The sequence below is a fragment of the Sphaerodactylus townsendi genome, linkage group LG15 (assembly GCF_021028975.2).
Source record: "Sphaerodactylus townsendi isolate TG3544 linkage group LG15, MPM_Stown_v2.3, whole genome shotgun sequence".
Classification (NCBI taxonomy): domain Eukaryota; kingdom Metazoa; phylum Chordata; class Lepidosauria; order Squamata; family Sphaerodactylidae; genus Sphaerodactylus; species Sphaerodactylus townsendi.
Window position 1 is genome coordinate 39,932,748 of NC_059439.1, and position 18,447 is coordinate 39,951,194.

An 18,447-nucleotide genomic window follows, 5' to 3' on the forward strand; every position below is an offset into this window, starting at 1 on the left:
CATTCATTCATTCATCTTCATTCATTCATTCATTCATTCATTCATTCATAGTTAAGTGAGTCTAACTATGTGAAGACAATACAAGCAACTTAATAAAACAAACCAATTTAACAAACAAACTTAATAAAACAAAACAATAAAAAAACAAACCCACATTAAAAGCTGAAACTAAAACATTTAAGTCCCAACCAGACCCACTGAAATAAAGGCCTGGACTCCTGGATCTGTTGCTGACCCTGTGCCCCAGGCAAGGGGAGGTGGAGCACTGATGGCACACCTTGTTGGGAAGGCTAGAGAGGCCACCAGGAGAATGCGCAAGTGGGAGAGGGAAGCTGCTCTTTCAGTGTGTGGGCCCCTCGGCATGAAAGAAAAGCAGGCTCCGAAGGATTGGCATCTTGAAACTAACTGGGAGTCAGCTGGGTGACTCCTCCGGATAGGAGTGAAATGGTTGCCCCTCTGGCTAGTCCCAGATAACAGATGAAACGCTGCATTTTATAACAGGTGCATCCTAATCTGCCTTCAAGGGCTGCCCCAGGCGTAGCGCATTACAGTAATGTAGCCCCTCTAAAGCAGGGGTGGGCAATTATTTTTCCTGCAATGCAATGATAAGAAACAGAAAATATTGTGGAGGGTCGGGCCAGGGCGAGATGCTTTTGAGCTCCTTCTGCAGAAGCCGGCAGCCAAGGCAACCGGGTTTCTGCGGCTTTCAAAGACGCTTCGGCCCCAGCACGGGCAACGGCAGGGGCCAGTCAGGGTCATTCAAGGGTCGGATGTGGCCTCATGGGTCAGAGTAATGCCCAGAGGTCTGCTTCTAGTGCATTGAAGGATGGATCAGCATGCCTGGATCAGTTGTCTACAATTTCCCCCTCTGGCTGTGCTGGGCTTCCTGTTCCTCCTGATCCAGAGACCAAGATCTGGCCAGCTTCGTTCAGCCAAAGCTGTAACTGCTGAAGGCAGGAAGGGCACGCTTGCTAAGACGACGCCTGAGATACTGGCGCCAGAGAGAGACGAGGAGGAACTTGAGCGGGACTCACAGACAAGGGCAGCGGCTCCATCTGGCTGGCTCCAAGCACAAAAGGCGGCTGCACATTTTTGGGGAAGTCAGGCAGCCTCCTCAACACACCTTTCCTTTCCCCCGCATGGCAGCGACAAACCCCTCAGAACTCTCATCCAATCCATTCAGCTGCTACTGAAATCTGCCCACCCCACTGAGACCCCACTGGAATTTATACAGAGTGTTTTTTCTTGCAGATTTCAGAGCATCCCGTGGCCTTCAAGGAGCCTCCTGGAGTATCCAGAATCCTGAAACTGCAGCCCCCCCCGCCCCTCACTCACAACCCCCAGCTCCCCCCCCTTCACTCACAACCCCCAGCTCCCCGCCCAGTACCTTAAAGGCCATGAATTTGTGATAGGGCTTCGGTGCCCAGGCGTAAACCTCTACCGAGTTCTTGAGCGCAATGACCAGGAACTTGATCCGCTCGTACTTTACTGCAGGGGGGAGTCAGAAGGGGAAAAACAGACTTCTTGGGAGAGCCGAAGGGCAGGGAACCTCGCAGGCGCCTTCCTGGGAGTCCCCGGAGGTTTTATCTACCCTGACTGGTGGGGATGCAAAAGGGAACCTTTCCCTCTGCCCATGGGGGTTCTCTTCCCATTTTTTTGTGAGGGAAGGAGATACTAGTGCACGGGGTGGGGACCAGGCACAGACGGGGGGCGTGAAAGTGGATTTGGTCCAGTTTGGGCCTCTGGGAAGGAATTCTGGCTTGGTTCCAGGTGGGCACCCAGTGGCTGGGCTCACTTGCTTGAATCAGTTCCACCCCTTGGATCTCCCCAAAGGTTTCTGTGTTTACTCCCTGCTGGGCCCACCTTGAAATCTGGCAGGGGAGGGGGAGGAGTCTTAGTTTATTGATCTCATTTGAGCAGAAACATTTTTTTGGGGGGGGGGGGGAAGGAGAGCTGCCGACACATTAGTGCCTTTTTAAAAAGCACCCCCTGATAACTCACACTTTCTGAAGAGGAATACGGGGGCTCTGGCAGTTCCTCTTGCGGGCTTGGCCATGTCGACCCCCCAGGGCTGCTTACCAGGGCAGGAGGCAGGAGCTGAGTGGACTTACCCACACGGTAGTGGACACAGCCCTCCATGTCCCCCACGGTGGTCCAGCCCTGCTTCTTCTCCACTTCGATCAGCAGTAGCAAAATTTTGTTCTCACAGCCAAGAGAGGTAGTAGACATCGTAGCTTGGGTTCCTCTTCCCTAAGAGAGGAGAAGAAGAGTTCTGGATTTATACCCTATTTTTTCTTCCCTTTGGACAAACTCTCTTGTTCCTTCCTTTCCCCACACAACAGACTCCTTGTGAGGCAGGTGGGGCTGAGAGGAGTTGGGAGAGAACTGAGACTGGTCCAAGGGGTCACTCCAGCAGGCTTTCCATGTGAGGAGGGAAGGAAAACAGAACCGGCTCCCTCCAGGGTAACTGAGAGTCTGCCATTCGTGGAAGGAGTGAGGAATCAAACCTGGTTCTCTTCAGGTAATCTCTTGAGTCTGCCGCTTTTGGAGGGCCACCAAAACACTCCTGACTCCATGGGGGAGAGGAGGTGAAGCTCCATCGCTCACACATGAAGCACGGAGACCGGGAGTGCTCTTTGGACTTCTCAATGGCCACTCTCATTTCTCTCACTTTCTGTGGAGGGGGGGGACTCTGGGCCCACCCGGGCCGGGCAGTGGCTTAGGAGGTTAAGAGCACCTGCCAAGTATCTTAACACCCTGGAGGAACCGGCTTTGATTCCCAGCTCTGCTGCCTGAGCTGTGGAGGCTTCTCTGGGGAATTCAGATTAGCCTGCTGTGCACTCCCATATTGTTCTGCACCCAGCTGGGTGACCTCGCCAAGTCACCCCAGCTCTCTCGGAGTTCTCTCAGCCCCACCTGTCCCACCACAGGGTGCTTCTTGTTGTGAGGGGGGAAGGCGCAAGGAGATTGTCAGCCCCTTTGAGTCTCCTGCAGGAGAGAAAGGGGGGATAGAAATCCAAACTCTTCTTCCTCTTCAGTCTTGTCTGCTCAGATGGGCAGGGTCTCCGGCAGAGAAAAGTCTTTCTCCTGCCCCCCCCCTTTCAACCTGTTGGGTGCTGCCAGGGGTCGGACCTGGGCCTGTTCCGCCTGTCAAGCAGAGAGAGGCTCCCCAACTGAGCCACAGCCCCTGCCTGGTTCTTTCAGCTGGAGATTGAGCCCAAGACTCCCACCATGGCCAACGGATGCCCCCTTGCCTGCAGACCCCCTAAACAGGGATGGAGGGCACAGAGGTCACCCCTCCCCCCATGCCCCTCACCTGAGATGGTGGTCAGCAGGTTGAGCCCTTCTAAGACATCCATTTGCTGGAAGCGGCGGCGGTTGATGAGGCTGTACACTTTGCCCTGCCTCAAGGCCCGGGTCCAGGGAGCATCAGGCCGCTCTCAGCCTGCCTGTCACCATGCAAGTTGGACGCCTAAGTGGTCGAAGGCAAAGAGGATGGGCGAGTTGCCCCCAGGAGCCACCACCGGCTCCTCCACCCCCCCCCCCCCCCGGCCCCTTGGGGCCCACCCCCCCCCCCCCCAACCCCCCCCCCAAAGGCGGCACACAGAATTTCCGAAGTTGGAAGCGCTTCTTGTATTTGGCGGATCTCGCATGGGTCAATACTGTGGGGGCGGGTGTTTGTGGGGTTCACGTTGACCACAGAGCCTTTACGGGCTTCCAGCTGCAGCTGCTCCAGTCGACTGGGGTCAAAGGCTGCAAACAGACCACACGGGGGACGGTTAGGGTTTGGGGGCTGGGCTGGCTGCTGTCTTTCTCGGAGCCGGGTTAAAGTCCGGAAGGGGTTTCCCTCAAGCCTCCGCAATGCAGCAGGTGACATAACAGGAGAAGCAATTATGAACAGGTGGGGAATCAGGAGCGCCGAGTCAGCATGACCCGTGGGGGGAGGGGGGGGGCGCAGGGGGTGTCCTTTTCCAGTCGCAAGAGCAGAACTTGTTCAGCTTTGAACAGAGCAAAGCAGCACCAGACCCTTGTTGACACAAGCAAGACCCCGGCCCTTGGGGTGAGGCTGGGGGCAGCAGCCCACGCCTTCTGGCAGGCCGGGGATCGAGCAGCAGAGTTGGGCGTGGCTTTGTGCTCTCAAGGCGAGGCCGTTAGTGCCTTCCCAAAGTCCCGGTGGGGGGGGTCTCTCCTCTGCCCCTCACCAGTTAAGTGGGGATGGTGTCTCCGCTTCCACCTGAGCTCTGGTAGATGCCCAAATCCACAAACATGGTGAAAGAGCTTTTCCCGGGTGCTTTGACAAGGCCTCGTGACTGATACTGCAAGAGGGGAAAGAAAGCAGAAGACCCCGGGGGGGGGGGGGGGTCATTTCCCAGCTCTGCTCTCATGGCACAACACTGCTTCACGGGGCCTCCCAAAGAAAGGGGGGGGGGGCTGTCTTTGGTCCTGCCCAGGAGCCTCCAACACTGGCTGCCTCTGCACCAAGAGACACCCCCACCCCCAACTAGTGCAGCTCTGTGCCCGACACAGAGGGTCCTATAAGGGGCTGGGAGTACAGCTGAAGCACATGGAGAAGGTTCTTGTTTCTTGGGAGGAGGAAACCGAGGCCAGGAGGGAACAGCCAAGCCAAGGCTATACCACGTCTCTGACATAGGAGAGGGGAGAACCCAGCTGCATTTCTGGACCCCCCTTCAGACCCCCCCTCTCACGCTCACGTCTGTCGCTGAGTCCTTGGAGGGGGAGGAGGAGCCGTTGCTGCTCTTGGCCTCGGTGGGTGAGTGGCTGGGCTGGACCACGTCTGGCAGGTTGGTGTAGCCGTTGCTGTCGCTGTGCAGCAAGCCCCGCTCTTCCTCGGGGGTCTGGAAGGGAGGGTGCAGGGTGAGCGGGGGGCAGGCCAGGGCACTTCCTGCGCCCCAGAGCCTGGGAGGTCTGCAGGGCGGCTCCAGGCCTTCGTGGTGGTGGGGAAGGCAATGGCAGAGCAGCTTCTTTGTGACTTTGAAGGGGAGAGGGACAGTGACTCCCTGGCCCCCCCAGCCTCGAGGAAGGGGGCTGACGCCACGTGGGGATGGGGCAGGCCACTCACCCGCTGCACCAACATGGTCCCCTCGCCGTACGAACTCTCGGAGCCTCCGCTGCCACCACCCGTCAGCTCCTCCACGTCGTGCACCACCATGGTGCTCACCGAGTCTGTGTCGCCATCCCTGGCACAGATGGGGGGGGGGAGAGAAGAGGTCAGGGCACGCTCAAGGGGCCCCCCCGCAAGAAGCTCAAGCAATACTGTCAAGGGAGCAGCCATCATAGAGGAATGCTCTCACTCTGACCAGCGGAGTGGCTTCATGGGTGCAGGCTGGGCTCGGAGCGTCTTCCCTATTCCAGGGATGATCTGCTTCAGGTGAAGAGGTGCTGGATGGGAGGGGCTGCCTGCTCCTTCCAGATGGCCGGGGGGGGGGGAGGAGCTCTTTGAGCCTGGAAAGTTTGGCCAAGACAGCCTCTAGATTGGCCAGCTGGTATCACCAGGCATAAACACTGATCACTGTAACTGCAGTTATCCCCCCCCCTTTTATTCTCCCCCCCCCCCACTGCTGCCAGAGAGAACTGTGCTTATGCACTTTACAACCGGGGGGGGGGGGGCGTCCTCTGGAGCACCTATGTTTTGTAGGGCTGCTGTGAGTGTACTGAAAGATAGCCTTTATTGTCTTTGTGCACCCCGTCTATGCCAAGCTGTGCCTCTGTTTTAACAACTTTTGGAATGTCTTCCCATAAAGAAGAGTTTGGATTTATATCCCCCCTTTCTCTCCTGCAGAAGATTCAAAGGGGATGACAATCTCCTTGCCCATCCCCCCTCACAACAAACACCCTGTGAGGTAGGTGGGGCTGAGAGAGCTCCAAAGAACTGTGACTAGCCCAAGGTCACCCAGCTGGCGTGTGTGGGAGTGCACGGGCTAATCTGAATTCCCCAGATAAGCCTCCACACTCAGGCGGCAGAGCGAGGAATCAAACCTGGTTCCTCCAGATTAGAACGCACCTGCTCTTAACCACTACGCCACTGCTGCTCCCCTTGTTATATGTCCTGCTGTGAGCGAAGTGCTTGGGACAGTTCCGGAGCGCGGCACCGTCCATCCCGCCACACACATCGTGCCCAGGTAGAAAGCCACCACTGGGGAGATGCGCCTCCATCCTTGGAGACCTGGCCCCGTGGGGCCCTGGACTCTGTCCGCTAAGAGGCAGTGCGCGTGTGCGAGTGGACAAGCAGGTTTCACCTACGCGCCCAGCCCCTCTGTGATAATGCCACACTCACCTGGCCCCTGTGGTGTCTGTGCCGGCCTCAGAGCGCTCTCCCTCAGCCTCTTCGTCCTCCTCTTCCTCGCTGGAGTCCAGTTCCTCACTGGAGGAGGAGTAGTCCATGGCCTTCTTGAGGGGCTTGTGGGCCACATCCTCTGGACGTTCTCGGAGCAGCACAAAGTTCTAGGAAGGGAAAGTGAGTGGCCGTGTGTCAATGTGGGGGGTGAAATGCAGTTTGTCTGGGGGGGGGGGAGAGGAGAACTTGTTGTCACAGGAGTCATGTGGAGAAACATGCACTGGCCTGGGGGAGGAGGAGAAGAGAAGGAAAGCCTCAGGTGACCCTGGCTCTCCCCGGCCGGCCGGCCCTGCTCTCTTCTGGCCTGCTCTGACATGCAGGGCCCCTTTGGGAATCAGGACTCAGGGAAATCAGGTGCCGGCTTAGAAGAGAAAGGGCAACCACTGTCTTTTGCAAAAAGGGTCTCAAAGCGAGGGGATAGCCAGGCTGCATGTGGACCAACCCCTGCTCCTCTTTCCTGTGTCTCGGGCCGGCTGCTGCCATTCCACCCCCCAGCAGTCCCTTCTGCCTCGGCCCACGTGTCCAATCCCAGTGGAGGCCGGGTTGGGAAGAGGGACGGTCCTAAGGGTGGCCACTGCGGGTCTGGGATCATGTGCCTGACTCCCCGCACAGGCACTAGGAATAAAAAGCTTGTGGTGGGAGGGGGCCCTCCCGGGGGAGGCACTAACCTCGCCGATTGCCCGTTTATAGCTCTGTGCAGAGGGCAAGATGGGAGAGAGGAGGAGAGAAGGAGAGAGGACACAGAAGTTAAGATGCAGGACATGAACTTCAGAGCCCCCCCCAACAGCCCCCCCCCCACCCCCGTCAGAAAACTTCTCAGGATGGCAGATTTCACAGTCCTCATTGATGCAACACATCTAGAAGGACGTAACACGTGACCTGTGGGAAGACCCCAGCCCTACTGGCTCTGCTACTCACCGCTGGCCGGCCAGGACGTGAGCGGTGGTCGTCCCCCTTGGGCATGACCGGGGGGCTGTCCAGCTTCAGGGGAGCTGTGTGTGGGGAGACAGAAGGTGAGGCAGCCCACATCTCACTCACCTCCTGGGACACTCCGACCCACTCGCAGGAGGCCCTTTGAAGGCACAGCCCATGCCCCCCCCCCCCAATGCTAAGCCCACCGCTGCCCCCCTGGTGTGTCCAAGGGACTGGCCATTTGTGTACAACTCATGGGATTCAAGGCCTGGTTCTAAGTAACGTCCAATGCTAGATACAGTTTATCTGTCTGTGTTTTGAATGTACTTTTGATTTGTACTTCAGATGTGTCTGTAATGCTCCGGGGCCTATTTTAATATGCCTAATAAAGGTTGTTGTATTGGATTGGATTCAAGGCCAAGAACCTCCCTGAACCAGCATGAGAGGAGAAAATGTTTGGATGGGCGGGGGGGGGGGGGGGCTGTCTGTGCCAGGCATCCTTTGGGTGGACCCCTCCTTAGGAAAAGCAATTTAAACTTAAAGTGGGAAAAGGCAAAAGAGAAGCACGGAGCGTGAGCACCAATGGCTCGCCTTTCCTCTTGGCTCAAGGCGGCTTATGGAAATAAATGCCCTCACGGACGCCTGCAGGCACCACAGAAGCTGGTGTTTGGGATTCCTCCCTCCCTCAGGCATACTGGGGGTGGGCTGTCCAGGGGGAAAGGAGGAGCGAGGGCCATGGGGCACCCCAAGATCTGGTCCACAGGGCTACCCATCTGAACTGGACCAACGGCCCCCTGGCCCTGCCTCACTTTTTGGGCCGGAGCCACCCAGACTCCTCAGAAGGCCCACGGTTAGGGCTCAGCCCACCCCCAGCCCCCCAGCAGTGGGATGCCAGAGGTCTTTGTGCCCACACCTCCTACACGTTGCGCTTCCAGAGACTAGCCTGGGGCAGGTGCTTGGAAGCCTCCCCGGACTGCAGCAACTGTCCGGCGCTCCCAGCCAGGGTCAAGCCAGGGTTCGCCTGAGGGGTCCTGGTTGCTGCAAGGGAAGGGAGCTGGCCATTAGCTCGCTGGGCTCGCTCGGCTCGTCTCGGCCTGGCTCGGCCCCCCCCCCCCCCCAGTGCCGCTCCAGCAGTGCAAAACCCATCACCACGCAGAGAGAAGACCACAGCTGAGAAAGCCAGCAAGCCACCGCTGTGCTCGCGCCGCCGCCAGGCCGATGCTCCATTACCTACTGGCGTTTGGCACGGAAGGCGGCAGGTCCCAGGGTGGGGTCCGGCCTGCGGTCTGGGGGGGATGAGGGGCTGGCGAGGGATCCCACTTGGGACCCCTCTCCAGCCGGCTCTGCATGTGGATATGCCAGGCGGACTTGCTACGAGGTCTGTGGATGGAGCAGAAGCACATCAGGGCTGGGGGGGAGCCAGGCAACGGGGCCGAGCGCCCCAGGACCGGGGGGGGGGGGGGGGGAGAGGTCTCCCGCTGTGGGGTGCTGGGCCCCATCCGGAGGAGCTGGGAACAAGGTTCACACAGCGGCTTCCTCCCCTCCTCGGAGGCCAACCACCCCTCGTGTGACTGGGCTACGCTTGGCCAGAGGCGAGGGGCAGGCCTGCAGCAGCCCCAAGGGAGACGTCAGCACCCTCTCCAGAGCACAGAAGGAGGGCTGGCAGCCTCCCATGGTCCCACTGGCTGCCCTTGACCCACTCAGAGGGCTTGACTACAGCCCAGCTCCGGGGGTCTGAGCCCTGTCTCCCCAGGGTGGCAGGAAGGTCACCTGGCTCGGACGGCGTAACTGGCCTGCTAAGTTGCCACTCTCACTGCCCCGGCTGGTGTTGAGCGCTGTCGCTATAGACGATGTCCGCTGGGGAACCTGGGAGGACAGGTGGACGGACAGTCAGTGAAGGGCGGCCTTGGGGGTGGGCCCAAGAATCCACACAAACAGCTGGGGGGGCAAACTCATGAAGACACTCTTAGTCTCAGTAGGTGTCAACTCACGTCCCCTCCAGATGTTAGTGGATCATAGTTCCTATCATCCCCTGTCAGCATGATGCTGGAAGGGGATGGATGGGAACTGTAGTCCTGTGAGAACAACTGGAGGGGGCTGCGAAGTAGTTGACAATTCGTGCCTTAAACTGAATCGGAGCATCCAGATCAGATTGGGCCGCTCAGACTGGTAACGCCTCTTCAGGGTCTCAGGCAGAGAGAGCCCTTCCGCCTCACCCACCATCGGACTGCTGTGAGCGGAGATGCCCCCCGGGGACCGACCCGGGAATCTTCTGCAAGCCCCGCAGAGGCTCCGCCCCTGAGCCACGCCTTCTCCCATTGAAGAAGGAGAGTTTGGATTCCTACCCTGCTTCTCTCTACCGTAAGGAGCTGCAAGAGTGGCTGACAATCCCCTTCCCTTCCCCTCCCCGCAACAGACACCTTGTGAGGCAGGTGGGGCTGAGAGAGATCTGAGAGAACCGTGACTAGCCCAAGGTCACCCAGAAGCTTCATGCGGAGGAGTGGGGAAACAAATCCAGTTCACCAGATCAGAGTTTATCCGCTCTTAACCACCACACCACGCCGACTCAGGGAGCCCTGGGACAAGCCACACCTTGGTTGTTGGCACATGGCAACATGACCCTGCCTTGCAGGGACGTTGTGAGGATCAGCACCGTCTTGAAAAAAGCAGCCCCTGATTCTGCCGTGAAGGACACTCCTGGCCTGAGACCCAGGAGGGGGGGGGTGGAGTAAGCGCAGAGTTCTCTGTACAGCAGTACAAGGGAGTGGTGGTGTGGACCGCTGCCCCATAATGGAGCAGCTCCACAGAACAGTGACTGAGAATCAGATCCACACTTGGGGGAGGGTTGATTGAACCCACAAGGGGGGGGGGTGGGAGCCCCACAGGGAATCATCTAGGCAGAAGGAGAGCACGTCTTCATACTGGTGGGTGGAGCTATGGCCCCAGATGGCCTCAGGGAACCCCCCCAGCCTCCACCCCTTCCCCAGAGGTCCCTGGGGGGGGCAGGTTCTGACAGCAGCATCACCCCTCCCCCTCCCCCTCGCCATTACCTTGGGAGGGGGCTCAGGGTCCATTTTGACCCAGGGCGGTCCTCGCTGGTCAGCAGTGGGTCGGGATGGCTGCGGGGCGGGGCTCTCTGAAGTGGGGTCCGACAGTTCTGCCTGATCGGACTGCCCTCGGGCCGGGAGGTGGGGAGGGGCGGAGGTGGTGGTGGAGCTGCAGTGGACAGGGAAAAGCACGCCGCGGTTCTTGCTGGGCTGGTCCTGCAGCGACTGGGAGCGAGGGACGGGGGCAGCGTATGGTTTGAGCGGGACGCGATGGGCCAGGTGGCTCTGCGGACGGAGAGGACGGGCAGGGGGTCACTGGGGGAGGACTGGCCCCGGGCACGGAGCCACACTTCCACCCAACCCTGCTCCTCGCCTACGGGCACCTGCCTCCTACATCTGCAGCCTTCTCCCATCACTGGCTCAGGAAAGAATACACCCCTCCGAATGTCCATGGCTGCAACTCCACAGCCCCCCTGAGCACCGAGGAGTCCAGAAAGCAGCGCATGTAGCGGGCCTGGTGCAAGCAGCACACGGGTGCTCTCCTTCTGGACTGCACAGCACTGCCAGGATGTGTGCCAGCCTCCAAGGGCTGGTCCCATTTCCCTTCCAGTGTAACCCTCGGGGCTGCTTCCCAGGGCTACCTCCTGCCCCACGGGGACTCCTGGCTTGCCCTTTTGTGGCCTGCTGGAACGCCCTGGCTGTTGTCCTACACACCTCCCTGCCCCAGGGAAAGCGAAAGGGAAGCGGGCAGGGATGGGAGAAGCATGCTGCAGGGGATGAGCGGTGGGTGGGAGGGTGGGTGGGTGGGGTGCAGGCATGGCGGGAGGGGGGACACTCACCTTGTGCTGCCCCTCCTGGGGCTCAACGGGGCGCTGCATAGGCGGGGTCTGTGAGGCTGGGGAGGAGCTGAGCAAGGCCGACTCGGAGCGGGAGGGGGGTCCTGAGTCTGGCCCCCCGCCCACCATCTTGCTCTTGGCCACCGGGGAGGCAGAGTTCTGCTTGTTCATGCGTGCCCGCTCTTCCACCTGCCGAGGAGGCCACATATCACAGCCTTGGTTATTCGCCCTGGCTCCCCCACCCTCCTCCCTTTGTTGGGCGAACCCTCTCTGAATCGGCTGGGGGCCGGCCTGTGCGGAGACCCACCTCCCGCGCCCAAGTGGGCTTGTCGGCGCCGCGGCTGTAGAGGTAGGGGGGCTTCTTCTCCTGCTGCTGCTGCTGCTGCTTGTGAAGCTGCTGCTGCTGCTGCTGCTGCTGGAGGGACTTCAGGTAGGCGTGCTCCTGCTGCAGCTGGCGGGGAGGCGCTCCGACTGGCGCTGCTCCTCCAGCTGCTTCCGCTTGTACTCCTGCAGGGGGCAGAGGAGGGGCCCTGAGCCGCCTGCCCAGAGGCTGGGAGCACCACCCTGCCGACCCCCCCCAGTGCCCCCCCAGCCTCCTTTACCAGCAGCAGGGCCTGTTCCTGGAGGAGCTGCTGCTGCAGGAGCTCCAGCTGCCGCTGCTCCTCCTCCAACTTGTGCCTGATATACTCCTGGGCAGCAGGGAGAAAAAGGAAGGGAGCAGAGCGTGGGGTGAAGGGGGGAGAGGAGCGCAGAGAGACCCCGCAGCGGCCCACAGCAGAGAGGAAGCCGGGCCACACCCGCCGCCACCACAGCGCCAGGCCACAGAAGGAGCCACCGCAGCCCAGCCCAGAGCCAGCCAGCTCCCACCGGGCCTCTGCCCACCCCGGGCCTGGGCTCCACACTGCCAAGCTCCCGTTCAGCCTGCCGCCGCTCCTCCTCCCGCCGCAGGGCCTGCACGTCCTCCAGCCGCCGTTGCTGCTCCTTCTCCTGCAGCTTCCGCTGCTCTCGCTCCCGGCGTTGTTGCTGGGGGGCAGAGAGGGCTTCAGAAGGGGCCTCGGTCGACACCACACCGTGGCCAGCACAGGCCCCCCGCCGGGGGAAAGATCCCTGGACCGGGAGTGCCAGCAAGAGGGGAGCCCTCCTTCTCACCCCCTCCACAGCAGGGGAAGGACGACGGGAGGGGCAGTGGGCAAGGCCCAGAGGCATCAAGCCCAGGGGGCCAGGTGAGGCGCAATGCCCCGGGCTCCTAAGCTGCGTGTGCATGGGCTGCATGGGTTCAGGGACAACCGTGCACTCGGGCACAGTTCCCCTCAAGCCCGCCCCTGGCAAGTGCTCCAACCGAACACACACACACACCCTGCCCTGAGGTTGCTGCCGCCGCTCACCTCCTCCACCCTTCGCCTCTCCTCCTTCTGCTCCTCGATGCGTCGCTGGCGCTGGTGCAGCAGGTGCTTGATGTGGGCCTCGGAGTCGCGGTGCTGAGCGGCCAGCTGCTGCTGCTTGAGGGCCTCCGAGTTGCTCTTGTTCTCTTGCTGCAGCGCAGGCGAACTCCCTAGGCGAGCGACCGAATGCGCCTGGGACGTTCATGATGGAGCTGCAGTGAGGGAGGGGGGCTGGCTGAGCAGGCTGCAGAAGAGGAGGCCCCAGGCCCCTTCCCCGGAACCAGAGCCCCACCCTCTGCCACAGGGCAGCAGCCACAAACCGAGCCCACAAGGGGGCAGGGATGGGCCAGGGGGCACTCCACTCTGCCTAGATACCTGGGCTCGCCTTCTTCGCCACGCCCGTCATCCTCTTCCTCACTGCCACTGTATTCGTATTCAGTTTCATCTGCCACAAAAACACACCCCCTCAGTTGCCTGGAATGCCGCCCCCCCGGCCCAGGAAGAGAGCTATCCTGCCTGCGCTATGGGCCAGCTGCCCCCCGCTACTCGCATCTTTCTCCGTGACTTTCTCCCCTCTTTTATGCAGGCGGTCAATGTGGTCTTTGAGCTGGATGCGGACCTGCCGCTCCGTGGGCTGGTCCCGGATGAAGGGGAACTTGAGCAGCTGCTCTGTCGGGGGGCGGCTGGTGTACGCCTTGACCAGGCAGCTGTCAATGAAGTCAATGAATTTCTTGGACCTGCAGGGGAGACGGCAGCAGAGGCCTCCGGTCAGAACCGGGTCACGGGGGCTGGCTCTGAACATCCCTGGCTGGCAGCAAGACACACCTACCATTTCTTGGACTTCAGCTTGGGCGGAGGGATCAAGTGGGGGATGAGGAAGAGCTACCATGGGATGGCATGTCGACATTGTGGGCTGGAAGGGAGGCAGAGGCAGAGGGAGAGGGAGACAGAGAGGGGGAGAGGGGGAGAGAGAGGGAGAGAGAGAGAGAGATAATGGCGCTTTCCAAGGAGGAAGGGGGGGTCCCCAGGGCCCACTTCACTGGGAATAAGGTTGCCAGTTCCTGCTTTGGAAATACCAGGAGAGTTGGGTGGGGGGCAGAGTCTGGGGAGGGCATAATGACACGGACCCCACCCTCCAAAGCAGCAATGAGCTGCAATTCCAGGAGACTTCCAGGCCCAATCCCGCCCCCCAGCCCTGCAGCTCTTGGCTTTAACCTGGGAGAGCCCCTCCCCTTTCCACAGAGCCCAAGAGTCCGGGCTTAGCCCCGTGCGAATGTCCTTAGTGAAGGCTGCCCCCAGCTAGATGTTGCCGCAGCTGCACAGCCGGCAGCCTCCCTCCCTCCCTCCTCAGTGGACCGGTCTCCCCCTGCAGACACTCACGTGGTGCTCCCTCGGCCATCTCAATGGCGGTGATTCCCAGGGACCAGATGTCGCTCTGTGGAGAGGAAGGTTGCCTGCAGGTGTGGGGCAAAGATACAAATCCTCCTCCCTCCTCCGCTCAGCTTGGCTCCCTCCCATCCTGCCTCCACCTTTGGCCATCACGCTTGCCCTTCTTCCTCTCCCTCTGCCCCGCACTTCAAGCTGTCCCACGGTCTCCAAAACACAGGTGTCAAACCTCACACTGCCACCATGGCTTAATGCCCATTGGGTAGCAAGTGGGCAGCTGCCCAGTGGGCATCACCTTGTGGGGGTGCAATCAAAATGCTGGGCTCTGTTTTGGGAATTTTAGTGGTTTTCCATTTATGGCCTGCAGGGGGGGCGCAGCTTTTTAGGCTAGCAGCACTAGAATTCTCTGGCGCATCACTCAGGGAGACTGTCCTTACATGCTACCCCCCCAAGTTTGGTGTGAGGGTTTGGTTCTAGGGGGTCCAACGTTATGGACTCCCCAAAGGGGTGCTCCTATCCCCACATTGTTTCCAAATGGGAGCTAATAGGAGAGTGGGGGCTACAGTTTTGAGGGTCCATAAACTTTGGGCCCCTGAACCAAACTGCACCTAAACTTGGGGGGGTAGGTATCATTAGGGCAGTCTCCCTGGGATGAGACCCTGAAAGTTTTGAGACTGTGCCTTCAGAATTGTGCCCCCACAGCCTGCAACCTCCATTGACAGCAATGCAGAAAAACTCAAAAGCAGAACAAAGATTCTTGGGCAAATTTTTAGATAGCCTTCCTGCAGGGGCGTATTTTGGGATTTATCGGCACCAAAATTTCAGGGTATCATCTGGAGATGAGATGGCACCCCCCAAGTTTGTTGCAAGTTTGTTCAGGGGGTCCAAAGTTATGGACCAAAACTGTAGCCCCCATCTCCTATTAGCTCTCATTAGGAAACAATGGGGATGGGGTACCCCCTTTGGGGAGTCCATAACTTTGGACTCCTTGAACCAAACCTCACCAAACTTAGGGAGTAGCATATGGGACAGTCTCCCCTGATGCATATATGCTGGAAATTTTGGTGCTGATATGTCTAAAAAATGCACCTCCTGCAGGCACCTAAATGTCCTGGTGCAAAAAAACTTTTTGGTCGCGGGTGGAGCTGGGTCACTTCATGGGGTGGGGGGGCATCCAACTCAGGTTTTGCCTCCAGGGCTGCCTCGTTGAGCGCTTAGCTATGGGGTTCGTTCTCCAGGCTGAGGGATCACAGCCCATTGTTCTTACTATCCCCTGGCAGCATCATGCTGGCAGGGGATGATGGGAACTGTAGTCCATAAACATCTGGAGGGGTCACGAAGCTCTGACACCTATGGTCTAAAAAGAAGCAGAAGCCCTTCTGGTGCTCCTGCCCTTCTGAGTAAGAAGCAGAGCCTCTCCCACCCGGCCAGCCTGCCTTTTGGGGCCAGGGAAGGCAGGAGCCCCCAGCTGGGGCGCAGACGTACTCTGTAGTCATAGGTGGCGTCGGGGTTCTCATCACAGGCGATCACCTCGGGGGCCATCCAGTAAGGGGTGCCGATGAATGTGTTCCGACGGCCCACTGTGCGGTCCAGCTGGGCGCTCACCCCAAAGTCAACTACGGGAAAGGCAGGACAGTGTGTGCGCTCAACTACGCACGCAAGTCAAGGGGACTCAAAGCCCACCTCCTTCCTGACCCCCAAAAGGGACAAGCAACTCCGCCCCCTGGCTCGGAGGAGAGTCTGCACATACCCAGCTTCACCTCTGCGTTCTCAGTGAGGAGGACGTTCTGGCCCTTGATGTCTCGGTGGATCACCTTGTGCGCGTGGAGGTGGGCCAGACCCTGGGAAGAGAACGGAGACGCAGCTGAATACAGAGGCCTGCGCAAGACGGCTTCTTCTGCCAGAAAGGGTGGGAGCATCAAAGGCAGAAAAATAGCCAGAGCGATGCAATACAGCCCAGAATGACACATGGCATTGAAATGTGTTTCAGCACAAAAAAACCCTTTAATCAGAGGCTTGTAACCACCATCAGAACAACCCTATTTAACTCACTCCATGAAGAAGAAGAAGAGAAGAAGAGTTTGGATTTATATCCCCCCTTTCTCTCCTGCAGGAGACTCAAAGGGGCTTACAATCTCCTTGCCCTTCCCCCCTCTGTTGTGAGGTAGGTGGGGCTGAGAGAGCTCAGAAGAACTGTGAGTAGCCCAAGGTCACCCAGCTGGCGTGTGTGGGAGTGCCCAGGCTAATCTGAATTCCTCAGATAAGCCTCCAATAAACTCAAGCTTTGCAGGCTGCTGTGAATCAAACCCGGTTCCTCCAGATCAGAGTGCACCTGCTCTTAGCCACTACGCCACTGCGTCACAGACCAAAAGCACCAGCAAGACAGCCAAATTAAGCACTTGAACTGTGTGGTAAACTCCTCACAGAAAACCAGCCTTTATTTTTATTATTATTATTATTATTATTAATTCAATTTCTATACTGCCCGATCCCCAAAGGGCTCCTTCAATCATTTCTACATCTCTAGGTATCTCCTCCTGGTCCAATTAACAGCATCCATTTCACACGTCGCATGGGGCCTCTACTGAGCAATTAAGGGATAGCTCACGCAGCCCCTCGGCTGAGAGTTTTTCCCAGCCAGTCAGGGCAGCCAGCTCCTTCCCAGCTTCTGTCTTCACCACAGACACCTCCATGAGGACCCTTCCCTGCCCTGGCTTCCCGTCACTTCTGCCCGTACTCCCTCAGGATCTCCCGGCAAATGTAGTGGTGGCAAAATGCAGTCCTCCTTCAGAGCTGCTTCCTTTGCAAGTGTTCTTCACCAGATCGGGTCACTGAGCCAGCACCACAAAACTCCATCACAAGCTGTGGGGAAGGTGGGAAGAAGAAAAGAGGCTGCTAGAGAAACTGAGGCTTAAGACCCTCAGCGGTGCATGGACTTTTATGGTTGAGTCTCGACACACCTCCCTCACAAACACCCCCCCCCTCCCCCCCCCCCCCCCAAATGTCACTGTGGGCAGGCACCCTCTTGGGCCCAAGTGAGAGCAGAGTAGTGGATCAGCAGTGGGGGCATGTTGTGAAGAACATAAGAACATAAGAACAAGCTAGCTGGATCAGACCAGAGTCCATCTGAGTCCCAGCTCTCTCTCAAGCTACTCGCAGTGGCTCCACCAGGGTGCCTTTGGGAGCTCACAGGCAGGATGTGAAACACCACAATGGCCTTCTGCTGCTGCTCCCTAATACCTGGTCTGTTAAGGCATTTGGCAATCTTCAGATCAAAGAGGATCAAGATTGGTAGCCATAAATCAACTTCTCCCTCCATAAATCTATCCAAGCTCTCTTTTAAAAGCTATCCTAGGTTAGTGGCCATCACTCACCTCCTGGGACAGCATATTCCAAACACCAATCACACGCTGTGTGAAGCAACTTTTTCCTTTTATTAGTCCTAAATCTTCCCCAGCATTTTCTAAATGTATGTTCCTGGTTTTAGTAAGTATTATGAAAACGTAGGAGAAAAATTGTCTTTGTCAACATTTTCTACCCCATGCATAATTTTATAGACTTCAATCATATCCCCCTCAGACGCCTTCCTCTCCAAACTAAAGAGTCTCCCAAACGCTGCAGCCTCTCCTCATAAGGAAGGCGTGCTCCAGTCCTTCAATCATCCTCGTTGCCCTTCTCTCTGCACTTTTTCTCTGTCTCTTTCTAAGATCCTTTGTGAGATGCGGACCAGAACTGAACATAGTAAACCAAGCGGTTCGCATCCACTGCTTTATATATAAGGGCATGACAATCTTTGCAGTTTTATTATCAATTCCTTTCCTAATTATCCCTGTAGCATAGATGAGAATGCTGTTCTTCTCACCTGTTCAGAGCTGGTCAAGTCAAGTTTCCAGGGGGGCCTCTTCTTCACAAAGGCCCCGTAGTAGGTGCATGCGATGTTCTGATGGTGCTGGCCATTTCTTCAGCATATTGATCTCCAGTTTGATCTCCTCCCTCTTCATCCCTTGGGGCGGGGGTGGGTGGGGGCAGAGAGCAGAAAAGGCATCAGGTCCACCCGGGCCCCCGGATGCTGAAGCCTCTGCCAAGGGAGCTCTACTCCAAGGCGACACCTGGCAGAGAGGCTATGCTCTGTAGCCCTGGATTGACTCCCCCCCGAGACAGAGACGGCTTCCCCTTCCCCCATCCTGCTGGGCTTCTCTTCCACCTTCAGAGCTGTGCCTGAACACAGCAGGACTTCCTCCTCGGGCGCTTGCAGGCTCTAAGAACCGCTGCCGAGACTGCTCTGGAGATCCAAGCTCCCTGCCCTCTTTCTCACGCTTCCCTCCCACCCCAGCTCAAGCTGCATTCTCAGTGGGACGCCCATGACTTTGATAGCTGCTAACTGCCTCCCGGCTCTGGACATGTATGCCCTGGATGAGAGAGGAGAGTTGTTGGGGTCAGCCGGGTCCTTGTGCCGTGCTGCTGACGGAGTTCTGCCAGCCTTGCTCCAGAGCTGCCCCCCTGCACCACCCAGTATGTAGACCCAGGCT

General features: G+C 58.4%; 1 protein-coding gene across 1 annotated transcript; it reads right to left on the reverse strand.

Moving 5' to 3' along the window:
* Nucleotides 1-831: 831 nt before the first annotated feature.
* LOC125444449 (misshapen-like kinase 1) lies at nt 832-16,988 on the reverse strand. The gene is given in 30 exon segments (XM_048516858.1): nt 832-1,488; nt 2,112-2,205; nt 2,207-2,250; nt 3,317-3,405; nt 3,564-3,759; nt 4,211-4,316; nt 4,713-4,856; nt 5,081-5,198; nt 6,296-6,462; nt 7,024-7,047; nt 7,274-7,347; nt 8,496-8,647; nt 9,038-9,063; nt 9,065-9,133; nt 10,318-10,599; nt 11,154-11,339; nt 11,458-11,609; nt 11,612-11,657; nt 11,753-11,842; nt 12,060-12,173; nt 12,536-12,691; nt 12,693-12,744; nt 12,908-12,979; nt 13,099-13,269; nt 13,362-13,414; nt 13,854-13,967; nt 15,404-15,534; nt 15,669-15,759; nt 16,658-16,703; nt 16,927-16,988. Coding segments are annotated over 30 exon segments (3,282 nt in total). The 3' UTR covers nt 832-1,327.
* Between the last annotated feature and the right edge of the window lie 1,459 nt (nt 16,989-18,447).